Source organism: Molothrus aeneus, chromosome 2, assembly GCF_037042795.1.
Source record: "Molothrus aeneus isolate 106 chromosome 2, BPBGC_Maene_1.0, whole genome shotgun sequence".
NCBI lineage: Eukaryota > Metazoa > Chordata > Aves > Passeriformes > Icteridae > Molothrus > Molothrus aeneus.
The window spans coordinates 112,239,334-112,254,906 of NC_089647.1; the positions used below are offsets into that span (position 1 = coordinate 112,239,334).

Sequence of the window (15,573 nt, forward strand, 5' to 3'; positions counted from 1 at the left end):
CCACCAGCTCTCTGCCTCCCTCTGCCCCAGGAATGGTGCCCAGGGGCAGCAGCAAAGCCCAGAATCACTCAGCAGCCGAGCAGGATTCCTGCAGAGGAACCCAAGCCCTGCTTCCCTTGGAACCTGCCACGCTGGGGAGAAAGCCAAAGGCAACACCACACTTGTTTCTCTTGCTAAAATGGTGCTTTTGGTCTGTTTTATTTCTCCACACTGCTCTCCCCTCCTCCCACCTGAGCACATCACATTCCCAGGGTGAGTGGCTGAGGCTGGGGCTGTGTTTGGAGAACAGGAGCTGCTGCTCAGGGAAGCACCTGGGTTGTGTGCAGGTCTCTTGTTGCATTCACATTTTCTGGAAAAATCCCTTCACCCAGGATTTTTCTCCTGGGAAGCTGAGAGGCCTCAGAGAAAAAGCAAAACAATCCTTATCTCATTTGCTTCTCCTGTGTTGTGCTCATGTGGAATGTGTTTGGAGATTGTTTACCCACAGGTGATTGTTTCATTGGATTCTGGTGTGAGTTGTTTTCACTCTTTGGCCAATTTGGGCCAAGCTGTGTTGGGACTCTGGAGAGAGTCACGAGTATTCATTATTATCTTTTTAGCATTGTGTAAGTATCCTTTCTGTATTCTTTAGTATAGTTAGTATAGTATTCTTTAATATAATATAGTATCATAAAACAATAAATTAGCCTTCTGAGAACATGGAGTCAGATCCATCATTCCTTCCCTTGTGGGGGGACCCTGCAAATACAATAATCTGTGAGCACAGCCATGTCTGGGAGAGCCTCTGCAAAGCCTGAAGGCACAACCTGCACCATGAACAGGCTTCCTTCCCCCCCAAACACACACACACACACACTGACACTGCTGGTGGCTCCATGAATTAAATATTGCCAGCATGTTACAGCATCACATTGCAACAAACATCACCATTAGCATTGCTGAATGTTAATTTTAGGAATTCCCACTGAGTCCTCTGCGAGGATACACAAAGATCCAACAAGATTAAGATATCCCAGCCCTACCCAAGAGGGGCCCCACACTCTCCTCGTGTCCTTGGGATCCAGTTTCTGCCAGTGCTGCCTCTGCTCAGGCACCCACTCTGTGATCCCTTGGGAGCCTGCTGGCCTCAGAAACCAGCTCTGCCTCTCACTCCAAAGCTGAGGAGCTTTAAACTCGATCAAATCCTCCCGAACCCATCACTCAGGATCACTCTGTGAAAGCATCCTGCCCTTGGCAGCCCAGCCCAGCCTCCAGCACAAGCAGGAGCTGCTGCAAGGCAGCTCAGAGATCTGCACAGGCAGAGCCCAGCAAAGGCTGCTCCAAAACAACCCAGGATTTGACTCTGGGTGAACCAAACTGTAATTCACAAAGTAATTGCTTGGGCAAACTTGCTTGAAAACAGACTCATGCCACAGAATACTAAACTTGCATGGAAGGCACACAGCACTACATCTTCTTTTTTTCCCTTTTTTTTTTTTTCCTTTTTTTTTCCCCCTCAAAAATAAGACCAGCAAGGCAGTTTATCATGGGGGTGTTTTTTTTGGCTGCTGTTCCAAGCAGAACCCATTTAAGTGGACAATTCCAATTGTGCCTGAAAAACAGAGACAGCAAAAACAATGCAGAAGGCAGCTCCTGATGTTTACAGAGATGCATAAGGTGAATGTACCAGGGCTGCTAATCATAGCTTCTGACTGCTTTTATGGGTCTGGGAAGCCTGAAAAAACCCTGTGCATGGGAACCAGTCTGCATTTTGGAATAACATTTCCCCTTTGATGACACAGAGGGATGACATTTAGATGCTGCTCTGACAGATGCAATATTTCATCAGAGGATTTCAAGCAGGCAAACAGGGGAGCTTTGTTTTCCCCGTTACTGTAAGGATTACATCATCTGCAACCTTTCTTCCAGGAGGTCTCATTTCAAATGACAGTGAATATTGTTCTGAGAAATGCCTGTGTTAGCTCTGCTTCAGATGTTCAGGGGATTTCATCCATTCCAGCTCCATTTCTAGGTGCTTTGCTGGATTTCAGCCCCCTCAGAAGATTATTTGCTGACACCTGGGGTAAGTTTAGAGCTTCATGATATGCCTGGCAATGATTTGTATGGGAATTTAATCTATCTAATTTAGCTGTAACACAGGTATCTGTCCTAAACCAAACATCCTTGGGCTTCTCTGCCTGCACCCCAGATTTCTCAGTCACCCTGGCTCTGCCTTTTTGGGCTGGGGACATCTATTTTGAGAGCTGCCACTGTGAAAATCAGAGCAAGGAAACCCAAAGGTTTCTATTTTTCTCTGCTTTCAGCAACTGCACAGATTTACAGGCAGACACACACAAACCAGCTGTGATAGTGGATCTCCCTTGGTGCCAAGCAAGTGACCAAAATTTGGAAGGAAGAGTATGCTTTGAAGGTATTTTTTTACCTCTTTTGTTCTTTTTTTACCATATTGTCTTCCTTTCATGCAACTGAAAAGCTGCAGGCAGAGGGAGAGGGGGAGGACGATTTTATAAAGACTTTTAACAGCAATGGCTAAATTGAATCCCATTGTTACCTCTCAGTACAAAACTAAACCTGCAGATTCTGCCACAGAAGGACACAACATTCAGCTGCTTCCAACCAGATGATCTGAGCAATTTAAGAATACAATTCAGAACCTGCTGTACTTACTAAGCTGAAGCCTCATGTGGCCTGTGGTGAAATTGGGTGACTCAGACTGGAGTATGACACTCTGTCCTTGCAGCAGAAATAACAGCAGCGTGTTTGGTGGAGGATTCAGAGGGAACTCACCCCTTCCAAAGGTTTTTCCTGTTTCATTCAGCTGTGAGGGGCTGCCCACACCAACCACCCTTCACATCACAGGGAGGAGAAGCTGAGAACTCAGACATTATTATTGATCACTTTGTTTCAACATCCCAGCTCAGGCTGCTGCTTCCAGTTCTGGCCACAAGGCTGGAAGCAGCTGCTGGTTCCTGAATAACCCATGAAATTCAGACCACCTGTTCAGGGTTTAGGTACCAGATAAACTGAGAATAACTCCAGCCTTGTAACAGCATTCCAAAGTTCATTCCTACATGGCAGCACATGTGAAATAGGTTTAGTGTCCTCTTCTGCTGAAACAAACAACTGGACCAAAGGGAATATGGTGGAAATGTGGGTATTTGTCAGCTGCTTTGTAAGAGAAGGAGGGAGAGAAATCCCACCCCAGTATCAGCATGAGGTGAAGAAAACATCCTTAAGTACAGCATCAAGAGACTTGGCATACATTTTCATAGCTGATCTCCTGATGCAGGAGTTGAGCAGGATCCTGAAATATGCTAAAGCAACTTTGGCTCTTGTATTTCCAGTTCCCAGTTTACAGAGCAGCCAAAGGGGAACTGGTAGACAAAGGAATTAAAGAGGAAAAGAAAAACCCCAAAAAACCACTCCAAGCATCAACTAATTATCTCCTTATTCCAAACTGGAAATTAACCAAAAGAAGGGAGATAAAGGAGGAAACAACTAACACTTTATAACAACCCAGCTTATGAAACTCTTGGGCAGTGAGACATGTCCAGTGACCTGAGGTGCTGGGTTATGAGGCTGAATTCTACCAGCAGTTAAACCCTCCCTTCCCTCTCCCTGCCATAAGGGTGACAGTCACATTTTTAACTCAGCATGGCAGCAAATGTAGTTCAAGGTCCCCAGAGCAGCAGACACAACCCCCAGGAGGGTCTGCAGTCCCTGCAGGCTGTGACAGCAGGGCAGGACATGTCCCGTGTCCCCAGCATCCCTGCAGGCTGTGACAGCAGGGCAGGACATGTCCCGTGTCCCCAGCATCCCTGCAGGCTGTGACAGCAGGGCAGGATGTGTCCCCTGTCCCCAGCATCCCTGCAGGCTGTGACAGCAGGGCAGGACGTGTCCCCTGTCCCCAGCATCCCTGCAGGCTGTGACAGCAGGGCAGGAGTGTCCCATGTCCCCAGCATCCCTGCCAGGTGTGACAGCAGGGCAGGATGTGTCCCCTGTCCCCAGCATCCCTGCCAGGTGTGACAGCAGGGCAGGATGTGTCCCCTGTCCCCAGCATCCCTGCAGGCTGTGACAGCAGGGCAGGAGTGTCCCATATCCCCAGCATCCCTGCAGGCTGTGACAGCAGGGCAGGAGTGTCCCATGTCCCCAGCATCCCTGCAGGCTGTGACAGCAGGGCAGGAGTGTCCCATGTCCCCAGCATCCCTGCAGGCTGTGACAGCAGGGCAGGATGTGTCCCCTGTCCCCAGCATCCCTGCAGGCTGTGACAGCAGGGCAGGAGTGTCCCCGCCATCCCCTGGCTGGCTCAAAACAAAACCAAACCAGCCTTGCTCCAAGGTGAAAAGGGCACATGTCAGCAATCAGAACATCCTGTCAGAGCTTGGGACAAACCATGACATAATCTAATCTAACATTTACATCATACACAGGCCATACATTTAGTTCAGAGCAGAGATTGCCACCATCACCCATCCTGGGCCTCGTCATTTGATAGAATTCTGGTAAATCTTCCCCAAATTAATTCTGTATGAAATCCATCAGCCTCCAACAGCTCTAAACACCCTCTGGTTTAATTTACACCCTCTTACACCTGCCTAATCCTGAGCAGCACAAACCACCCCAGGCATCAGCTGCTGCAGAAACCTTCCAGCAGCAACCAAAGAACTGAGCCCAAACACGAGTTCAGCCAGAGTCTGAGGCAGCACAGCCTTGGCACAGCACTCGTGGAGGATTCCCATCCCATTCTAAGGATGCTATGCCAGAAGCACATGCAATAATCTCCTTAAAGGAATGGCAGAATCCCCTCTGGAATTTCCTTTGCTAGCAAAACACACAGGATTAAGTCTTGGTGCACGGAGTGGGTTTGTAGAACTTACAGGCAAAAGGAGTCACAAAGCAATTTATGAACACAGCACTGCTGTCCCTGCTACTGATTTACCTTCTTCCCACCCTACAAACCCTTCTACACACAGAGACAAACCCCCCTCAGCCTGTCCAGCAACAGCCAGGGTTTTACAAAGATTTTCACAAGGGAGGCTCCTGCTCCCCATCAGGCAGAACAGAAACTGGGATTTGAGTCTCCTTTCTTTTATAAAGCACCCCAGCTATTATTTGCCTATTCCTAGGAGGGACCTCAGGCACATTTTGAGAAATTCTGTAACCAGAAGTTGGTTTCCTTTCCAATCATTTTTCCCCCAGTGCATCTGTGGTTTGGACATTGTATGTCAGGAAGAGGCACAAAAAACCCTCAAACATTATTACAGAATCAAGACAATAAATGTTGGAGATGATCAGTGCTAGAGAGAAAGGATGAAGCTTTTCCATGTCAATTCTATATACACTGAAGAGCAAAGCAGACAACAAAAAAAGTCATCTTAAAATTCACCACAAGAGCCACACTCAGCCCAAATTTGACACAGGCAAATGTCCCAGCAGGGATGTCTGTCCTTCCAACCAATAAATGGAGCATTTCTTCATGGAGATGGTAAAAGATAAAGTACTCAACACTTCTCTGTTTAGAATAGAATCTATTTTTATTCAATACAGGATGGTGAATGGATAAAAATCACAATAATCAGCATTGAAAAAAAAAACAAACAACAAACTAACCCTGCAGACACATTTAATTTTGGCTGTACCTACTGGTCACTCACATTTTGACATACAAAATTTTGTCAGTCTTGCCTATTTCCAGATATAAACACCTGATACTAACAAAACACACAGTTTATTCACTATTTGGGGGACCTTCAGGGTTTTTTAAAATAGAAAAACAAATTTTTTTGTCCAGCAAATTTGTATCTTGGAGGAACTGAAATGTAATCTGTCATTACCCCATACCCGAGTCACTGCAGTGCAAAAGCTATTCAAATAAATAAATAAATAACAGCAGCAGCCCCAACAAGTAAAACCCAAAACACACTTAAATATCTTCAGAAATACAACCAAAAGCTTTTTAACATCACACTTCAGCCCACAGGGAACAGCTTCTCAAAATCTGAGCACAGCAGAGCTTGAACTGTTTCCATAAACTAGTATAAAGCTCTACACATATTTTTGGGGAAGGGGACTGGAATCCCCAGCTAAAGTGATCCTCCCTCCATCTCTCCCTCCCCACACAGGCACTGCAGTTGTGCCAGGACAGCTGTTTTGGGGTTGCAATGTTATTTTTGCCCCATCAGAGGCTGTTTCAGCAGTGCCCCCGGTTCAGCCTGGTTGAGTGAGGAGCAGTTGGACATTCCAGGAGCAGTTTCCCATTCCAGGAGGGTGGAAACCCGTCCAAGTAACACTGCTGCTCAATTCTGACCCATTTAACCACAGCCCAAGCACAGCACAGATTTTTGAGCTCAGTTGTTGAGAATCCCCCCTGGTTTACTCCAAATATGTGAAGTCAACCTTCCATCCATTAAGTGTAGGGGCAGGACCCTCCTAGAGCTCCCTGCAAGGACCTGGCACCTTCCCCAAGGCCCAGTGGGGTCATCCCTGCACCTCTGCCCAGCTAAACAGCTAAAAATGAGCCCACCCTGACACTGCCCAGGTCAAGCATGAAGCACAAACCAGCGGAAGCAACTCAAAGACTGAGCAGGTACAAAACAGCCCTGGAAATTAAGCGTTAGCAGCAGCTGATGGGACATTCCTGAATATTTTGCAGGGCTTTTCAAGTGTTTTGCTCATCAAGTGTAAAGACTCTTGCACTGCCTCACAAAACTTAAAGAGCATAGAGCAAGACAAAGGCCTAGAGTTTTAATAAATACAGTTAAGGATAACACACAGTTTAAATTACCTAATCTTTGTGATTTAAGTATAAACACCCCATACAAAAAAAGATTTCTTTTCACTTTGTACATCTTAAAAAAGGCAAAATAAAATCACAGAAACATTCTGTTTGCAAAGCAGACAGCTATACAAAGAAATTATATGTTCTGAACACATTACACCATCTATTTTCTGGGTAGCACTAGGTACTCAAATGTTCTCTTACAAACTACCACCCACACAGGTAATTTTTCTTCTCTGATATTTTGGCTCCAAATCTGAAACCCAGAGCCACTTGAGAGAGATTTCTGGATATTAAGGCCCAGATCTGATGATGATTTCCACGTGCATACACCAGCCCTGGAACCCAACAGGGACCCCTGTGCCAGTGGGCACCAGAGCAGCTCCCCCTGCTCAGTCCTGTGCTGCTCACAGAGCACAGCTCACAGCTCTCTGCCACCCCAAAGAAACCCCTCTCATGTCAGCCCAGCCTGGCAGGGAAGTTAAAATGCACAACCATTTTATAATGCCCTGAAAAATCATTAGAGCCCCCACTGGAAAATCTGACTCATAAACTGCTTTTTGTTACTCAGGACTCTTTTTTAAAATTTTTTTTTGCATCATCCTAATGGAGGACTAACATCCATCCAGAGGATCTGTGAAAACTGCTAACTGCAGTACACAGCAAGAGTAAATTCTATTTTATAACCTACCAAAAGGCTGGATGCTGTCCTTGGGAAGTAGAACTGTAGCTAAACACTCATAATACAGCCAGGTGATTATTGTGTGAGCAGCTTCAAACCCTAATGGCAGCACATCTTCATAGCCAGCTGATATTGTCCTCTATAAAGTGATGCTCTCAGTGTACACAGATGACATAAGAGACACATTGCTCACTGACCCTGGCACAGTCACTCACAGACTGTTAAAATTTCAACTTCCTCCTGCTCTAGCTTTGCCTTGATAGTTGGCAATTACACAGTTCATAGTTTCAATTAAAAACATCCTATCAAAAGAAAGAACAAAGGCACTTGGTATTTCTCTTTGGCTCAGTTGAGGCATGCTGCTGAAACCTTCCCCAAGTCCCCATCTGTGATGAGCAGTGGCCATCCTGAGGTACTTATTCATGTGCAAAAATCAGAGCTCCAGGGATTTACCATGTCTCACACTGCCCCCAGCAAACCTGCAAGGCTCTTCACCACACAGAGAGCCTTCAAACACAGAATCAGGTGTCCCATGGGGTTGGGTTTTCAGGGAGCAGCTCCATCCACTGGCACACTCCTCATCCCAGCTCTGCTAGCTCAGTGCTCTTTGAACCTGGGGGAGAAAAGCAACCAGGCAGGAAAAGCTGAGGTGTGAGGCAGAACAGACACCAAAAGGCAGAATCCAGCCCCTGCTGTGCATTTTTCTATTCTCTCCATTTTACTTCTCCAATATTCTACAATCAAGGGGCTCAATTTAGTTTTTGTGTCTGGATTCAGTGAATTCTTTTTTTCTCAGTTTGAAATTCAGAGTCGCCCTTTTCTTTAAGGAGAACTTTTGGAAAAAGTTACATTTTAAACTATTATTAAACACAGGGCAGGCAATTCCCCACCTGCACAACGAAACCCATGGAGGATTAAATATTTGGGGAAAAAAAAGCCCCCACAAACAAGAGACTGTAACAGAGGTGTTTTAAGATATTTTTTGATAGATGTTCTAAAGGAAAATGTCCATGCTTTGAAAACATCAAACTGAGGTTACTCTTTTGAAGCAGAATTAAACCAGAGAGAAATGGATCTGCACAAAACTTAACATGTCCAGTCTACATTTAGGTATTATGGGACAAAGGTTGGAATTGATCTTGGAGGTCTTTTCCACCCTTAATGATCATTTATGGCTATACATGGAAGGCTTAGAAATGTGTTTTCAAGGTGTTACTCAAGAGCAGCAGCCATAAAAAACACTTACAGGGTGTGATCTGCATGACACTGAAGTTCCTTCTGGATAAGACGGAGTAAGAGCTGCAAAAACAACCAGAAAATCTCCTTTAGTACCATCCAGATAAACAAGAAGCAGAATTATTCATTGTTATTTGGAGAGTTTCTCATTTGAAACATCACCCTGCAATGCTGAATTGGGTTTAAAAAAAAATAAAGATTTACAGATGCTCAGTAATGTTTGGTAGAGGAGCTTTCACAACAAGCAGGCAAGAGGAATATAATTTCCTTTTTGCATCTGAGAGATCAATTTCTTTATAAAAACCACAATGGTTTTCTGGTTTTACTTTACCAGCAAATGTGTAAAGAAACCAGCAGAGGGACCCCGAGGCTTCAAGAAAACGTGTCAGAAAGAAATTTTAGCTGCTATTTGCAAAAACAATTGTGTGTGAAAAGCTTTATTCCCACAATTAGTCAAGGTGGGTACAGGCAGTTCACATTTAGTTGTCTGTGCAGCATCAGGGATTTCAATGCACTTTAAAAGGATTATTCAGATAATAGCAGGAAAGTGATTTTACAAATACAGTTGGAGCTTTCAGGGCTCCTCACTATTTCAGGTTGCATCATCCTCAGAATCTCACTATTGTAAATTAAGTTTGCTCTCTGTTGTAAGTATGAACGTATTAAGAAGTTAAATATTTTCAGAGGCACAGAAGTGGCCAAGAATGACAGAACTGAATGGCACATAAGAGGATAAAGCCCTCTCCAGGTACCCTTGGAGAAATAACATTTGAACACAGGTATCCATGTGCTGCTCTGCAAAAACCAGGAAAAGCAGAACAGTTATGCAAAAAAGGATTTATTGCAACTGCAGAGCCAAACCTTTTAAAACCAGAGCTTTGCAAAGGTGTTTTAATTGATTCCTCAAAGAAATGTGACATTGTTTTCACTTTAATCAATAACTGTAAGAGAAAAATAACGTTAACTTTATCTAGGAAAAATATGACAACCTCCCAAGCCTCAATATGCAGCATGAAATACCAAATACTGAAACAAGCTGCTGACTACCAGTGGCAACACACTTCAGCTATTAACTTACCCAATTTATTTATTTAATTTATACTCCTAAACATGAAAAAATATATATTTATGATATATATTATATATATTTAATATATACCCCTAACCATGAAAAAATTAAGTTTTAAATTTGGGGTTTAAATTATATTTAGGAAAAAAAAAGCCTCAGTTGTAACTCAATGGCTTCCTGATTTTCTAGTGTCAGGAAGGCAATGGTCTGACACTCTCAGCTCCTCTGCAGGAGCCCAGAGCTCAGTGCTTTGGACCAAACCAGCACCTGTGTGCTCTTCTCTTCTTTCCCCAAACATCTGCTCCAGGCTACTGTCAAAAGCCAGGACTGCCAGTTCTCCATCTAATTTAGTACAGCTGTCTCAGGGCCCATCTGGAAAATGTGATGCATTAACTTTCAACAGCTTCATTATCAGGGTGATTTTGGTGATACAGCAATGTAGGAAATAGTTTTTATGGCTTTGAGAAATTGGCTTTAAAGGCAACAGAAGTGATTGTTCCATGAGTGGAATCTGAGGCAACTTCTAGGTCTAAATGTGAAGATTTACTTGAATTATGCCTGCCCTAAGCTGCTCAGCCAGCAATTAACAGCTGGGTATTTGCTCAGGAATGGAAGTTCATCAGAACTGATCTGCATTTTTGATTAAAATTAGATAAGAATTTCAAAACAAGCAAATTTGCTGTTAGACTGAAAATCTCCTACACCACTGGAAGTCTAATACAATACAGGATATTGAAAAGGCAAAAGGACAATTTGCATTTTGGGATAGTTTAGCACAGAGGAAATACACACCATCTAAATTTTTAGACTTACTAGCAAGGCACATGCATCTGCCACCATGAGCATGTAAAACACATTGTTCCAACCAGAAGGAGAAATAAGGCCAGCCAGGAGAGGCCCCAAAGCTGCACCTGAAATATAATATTGGCATTTTATTTTGGTATTTTATATTACATACTGTCAGAACTGTGCAATGTAAGACTCACTGAAGTGAAATGCAGTTATTCTGAATTAGAGTATCCATTTTTCCACCTAGTTAACTCAGTATTAAATCTGATGTATTAAAAAGTCCCAGTAAGTGCAAAAACATTACTGGTACAGATGGGGAGCTGGAAGAGTTAGATGTGTGATAAACATCTGCCTTTGGCTCAACAACATGTTCATCCTGTATTAAGCTGAATTTTACTCAGTTTTCCCTTCCACATGGAGGGCATAAATAAAATATCCCTGATCCCAGGACAGCCCAGTGCCATCTCCTTTTGCTGTCTGTGCCCAGTCGATGCTTTGAGAGGCTGCCTGGAACAGAGGCTAGACAGTATCAAAGGAATAAAGCAGGGATTTATTAAAAGGCCTTCAAAGGATGCACCTTGGGCAGTACAAGAGCCTGGCTGGGGCTACACCCAAGATGGCCATGAGTTTTCACACTTTTATGTTTTGGTCCATTTCCATGTTGGGGTTAATTGTCCAATTACAGCTCCAGGTTATGCAGTCCCATCCTCCCTGGTTGCTCTCATCAGTTCCCTGTTGTTTGCACTTTTTGGGCCTAAAGCTGCCACAGTGTCCTTGGTTCTCCAGCTGGAAAAGGATTGTTTTATCTAATTAAACTGCAAAGAGAACTTGCTAACACTTCATATGAAGTTCAGAGTTCTGTACTAATGCAGTACATAACCTGGAAAATATGAAAGCTAAAACTTAAGGCATCACAGTGATCCCCCCCTGTGGTGGTGTTTGAGGGTCCCCAGGATGAGAGAAGAGATGAGATCTTGACTCCATGTTTCAGAAGGCTGATTTATTATTTTATGATATTCTATTATATTAAAAGAAAATGATATACCAAAACTACACTAAAGAAGGAGAAAGGAGACATCAGAAGGCTAGCAAGGAGTGATAATAAAATCTTGTGACTGACCAGAGAGTCTGACACAGCTGGACCATGATTGTTCAGCAACGAAAAGCAATTCACATGGAACCAATCAAAGATGCACCTGTTGGGAAGCACCCTCCAAACCACATTCTAAGCAATCAGATAATCATTGTTTACATTTCCTTTCTGAGGCCTCTCAGCCTCTCAGGAGAAAGTTCCTGGCAAAGGTATTTTTCAGAAAATATGTCAGTGACATGCCCCTTCCTCCCACCCTCAGCCGTGGGATCACTGGAGGTTTCATGTGAAGTTTGTGCTATTCCCCATTTTCAAAACTGTTCTGAGTCCTGGCCAAATGTGACCTGAAGTTTTCTGGAAATGCTTTGTTGTAAGCTGTCAGAGCTGGGGCAGGTGGCCCTGGCTTACCCACAGATCCTGTCCCGTCGATGATGGCCGTCACCGTGGACAAGGCCCTTGCGTTCCCCTTCAGGCTCTTGTGGGTACCCTGGGGGGACAGAGATGGCTCAGACCCACCCTCAGCTGAGCCCTGATAACAGCACCCATCTCCCACCCCTCCCAAGGGCTCTGTGCTGGGGAGATGCCTCAAGGCCAAGGATGAAGTGGGCATTGCCTGGGGTCACCTTGCCAACACCTCCAGGCCAAGGGCAGGGCTCCAGAGGATGCCTGGAGATTTCTGCCCTGCTCCTTGTCCTGTATTTAAAACATCCCTGCATTTAAGACAATAAGAGGACTTTTGCCTCTTGCTTGGTGCCCTAAGGAACCAACACATTACAAAACAAACTTCCAAAGTCTCCCTGCTGAGCAATGTTGGTGTTTTCACAAGGCATTTGTGACTTGGCTGACCTGATCTTGCTGGAAGTGCTGGCAGCTTAAGTACCTGGACTTTTTATTTTCACACACCTTTACTTGTGTTAAGGTCTGTGCCAGATAGAACTTTCTGATGGGAATTAAATCACCAGCTCATGTCTCACACAGCTACAGCTCCCCTAATCATTTAAAAATGCAAAATATAAACGGGGCCAGGGCACCTGCACAGAGGCCAGGCTTTGCATGCAGCCTTCAGATTCACTCTGGGCTGTCACCCACAGTCTTGTGACTGGTCAAGAATAATTCAGAAGCCTCTCAAAAGCATGGCACTCACACTAAAACACAAATTCTAAAACAAATCTCAGTGGCTGAGTTTAGCATTTCCTTTTTCCATCTCCTTACTCCTTTGCTTTGGGCCAATGCAGCCCCTTCCCTGGTGACCCTGCAGAAGTCAAAGGGCTCTCCTGGAGGCCAAATGTCACAGGGAAAGCCAAACTCACCAAGTCAGCAGAGACAGCAGTGGTGATCAGGGCATAAGGGCCATTCACCAGGGCACCACTGATAAGCAGCATCACTGTTCCAAGTTAAAAAAAAAAAAAAAAAAAAAGAAGAAGAAAATGTGAGTTGTATTGTATTTGCAGGGTGCCCCAGGGCAGGAATGATGAATCTGACTCCATGTTCTCAGAAGGCTAATTTATTATTTTATGATACTGTATTATATTAAAGAATACTAAACTAACTATACTGAAGAATACAGAAAAGATACAGACAGAATGCTAAAAAGATAATAATGAAAATTGGTGACTCTCTCCAGAGTCCTGACACAGCTTGGCCCTGATTGGCCAAAGAAGAAAAACAACTCACACCAGAATCCAATGAAACAACCACCTGTGGGTAAACAATCTCCAAACACATTCCACATGAGCAAAACAGAAGAGAAGCAAATAAGATAAGAATTAATTTCCTTTTTCTCTGAGGCTTCTCAGCTTCCCAGGAGAAAAATCCTGAGCAAAGGGATTTTTCAGAGAATGTGAATGCCACAGAGTTGCATAAGAAACTGTTCACCATAACAACAGGGGACAGCACAGCCCATGGCTCCCAAATGGTTTAATCCTTCCCTGGCTCCCCTGACCCAAAATTGGGAAAGAAAGAAAGAAAACCAACATCCATTCCTCTCTTTTCAGTGCTCACTCCATGATGTGAATTCTCAAATGTACCAGCAGATGGGGCTGAGACAAAAGGCACTTCCCAGGGTCTTTACTGATCCTGGGAGGCCACAGAAATGGGAATATTTGCCCAAACTGGCCACGAGGGCAGGGGGTGCTCACAAGATACACCCACAAGTCCCTTCTTTCCTTGTAGAGCAGCAGAGGACCCTGAAAGTGAAGGAGCCCTTCAGGCAGGTGAGACAGCACTGCCTCCCTCCTGCTTCCATTGCTGGTTTGAGGGAACACACACAAAGCCACAGGTGAATTCTGCCTACTCAAGTGAAGTTAATGCTGCTGTCAAAAGCACTACAGGCAATATTTAAACATCTCTGACATTCAGAACAAGGGATATAAAAAAGCCTGTGCTGACACAACAAGCTCCAGGAAGACTAATGATATTAATGAGATCTGTTCTCTTGTCACCTCTTACTGATTTTCTATCTTCCTACTTCAACCTGTAAGAAGCCTACAAGACCAAATTTAAGAATTTTATTCCATACTTCCTCCTCTAAGGAAAAGATAAAATAGAAAACCAAAGATAAAATAGAAAAAGCATCAAAGTTCATAGAAAGCTAGGCAGAATAATTTAAAAATACTCACCTACAGTAGCCTCAAGGCCCATTTTACTGACTGCAGAGAACATGTAGAGCTGGGAAGAGAATAAACAAGCACTCAGAATACCAACATATGGACTAATCCTGGGTTCCCCATTTGCCCCATGTTAACTACAAGATATTTTAACTGGCATTACATGAAAGTTCCAGGTTTTACTAAACCCTTTCAGGCCACAGTAGAAGGACTGTTTGATTGGACACAGAAGGGAGATAAGGGGTAGAATCCCATTCCTCTATGTCCTTTAAGAAAGAAGAGTGTTATGAAACCACTCAATTTTAAATCTCCAGTTGCAGCTTTAACACAGCACAGAATACAACTCATTAAAAACATCAAATAAAAATGTCTCTCTCATGTCAATCTGCTAGTTTTCCAACAATTACAGCTCAGAAATTTTAGCCTACAATTCTGGCTAACAACTAAACATCAGATTTTACAAGAGAGTGAACCTTTTCATACATAAGACTTGTTTAGTGAACAAGCTTGTTAAGCCCCAATATCTATACTTGCTCAACTTTTCATGCCAGTTTTTAATCTGGCCTGGACCCTTTAGATCCAGGCTGGGAGATGCTGCCTGCAGAACTGTCCAGGGAATGGTGTCACAGCTGTGGGACAGGGGCAGGCTCTTACTGTGGGTGCTGCAAGCAGCAACATCATTCCACAGGTTGATGCTCTCTTCTCCAGCCTGTCTGAAATCAGACCTGCCAAGATCCCACCTGAAAGAACACACAGGTGTGAGGAAAACATTCAGGGTGTGTTTTCCACAAAAGACATCAGTTTAATTTAATTAAACAGAACCCATTGGTTTTTGCTGCATAGTTACACAATTCATACAGCAACATCCTCATGAACCCAACCAGTTTTGACCTGAAGACAACAGAACCAGAACTTGTTTCTCCTTATTATTTATTTCAAATATCCAAGGCAAAAAGCCTTTTACCAGGTGCCACATGGCCCTGCTGCTGGAGTTCTGGTATTCACTCACTGGTCTCACATGCAATAGAAAACTTGGTTCTCTGCAGCCAGGCAAACAAACTAAATTGTCTGCATTGGCATTAAAATTTATTCAGTGGTCACCCTGAAAATGATACAGGAATAGCCTAGTCCTTATTATTATTATGATCTCCCAATTTTATGACATACATCTATATAAAGCATCAAGGAAAAAACAAACCAAAACACCTGGGGAAATTAACCACTAATCTTAAGTTAGATTGAGAAAAAGAAGTATTTTGCTAGGTGGTGACCAGGACTTATGGGCCAGAGCTGATGGAGATAAAAGATTCCATATTTTGTCTA

At 43.8% G+C, this 15,573-nt stretch overlaps 1 protein-coding gene across 2 annotated transcripts in view; it reads right to left on the reverse strand.

Annotated features, from left to right (window-relative positions):
* Positions 1-5,515: 5,515 nt before the first annotated feature.
* SLC37A1 (solute carrier family 37 member 1) overlaps positions 5,516-15,573 on the reverse strand; it is a 36,221-nt gene continuing 26,163 nt past the window's right edge. For both annotated transcript variants that reach the window (XM_066545537.1, XM_066545538.1), the window contains 7 exons: positions 14,905-14,990; positions 14,263-14,311; positions 12,955-13,028; positions 12,053-12,131; positions 10,579-10,676; positions 8,707-8,759; positions 5,516-8,073 (listed from right to left, as the gene is read on the reverse strand). In XM_066545537.1, the coding sequence (XP_066401634.1) occupies positions 8,058-8,073; positions 8,707-8,759; positions 10,579-10,676; positions 12,053-12,131; positions 12,955-13,028; positions 14,263-14,311; positions 14,905-14,990 (455 nt within the window). In that variant the 3' untranslated portion in view covers positions 5,516-8,057. The remainder of the gene's footprint in view (positions 8,074-8,706; positions 8,760-10,578; positions 10,677-12,052; positions 12,132-12,954; positions 13,029-14,262; positions 14,312-14,904; positions 14,991-15,573) is intronic.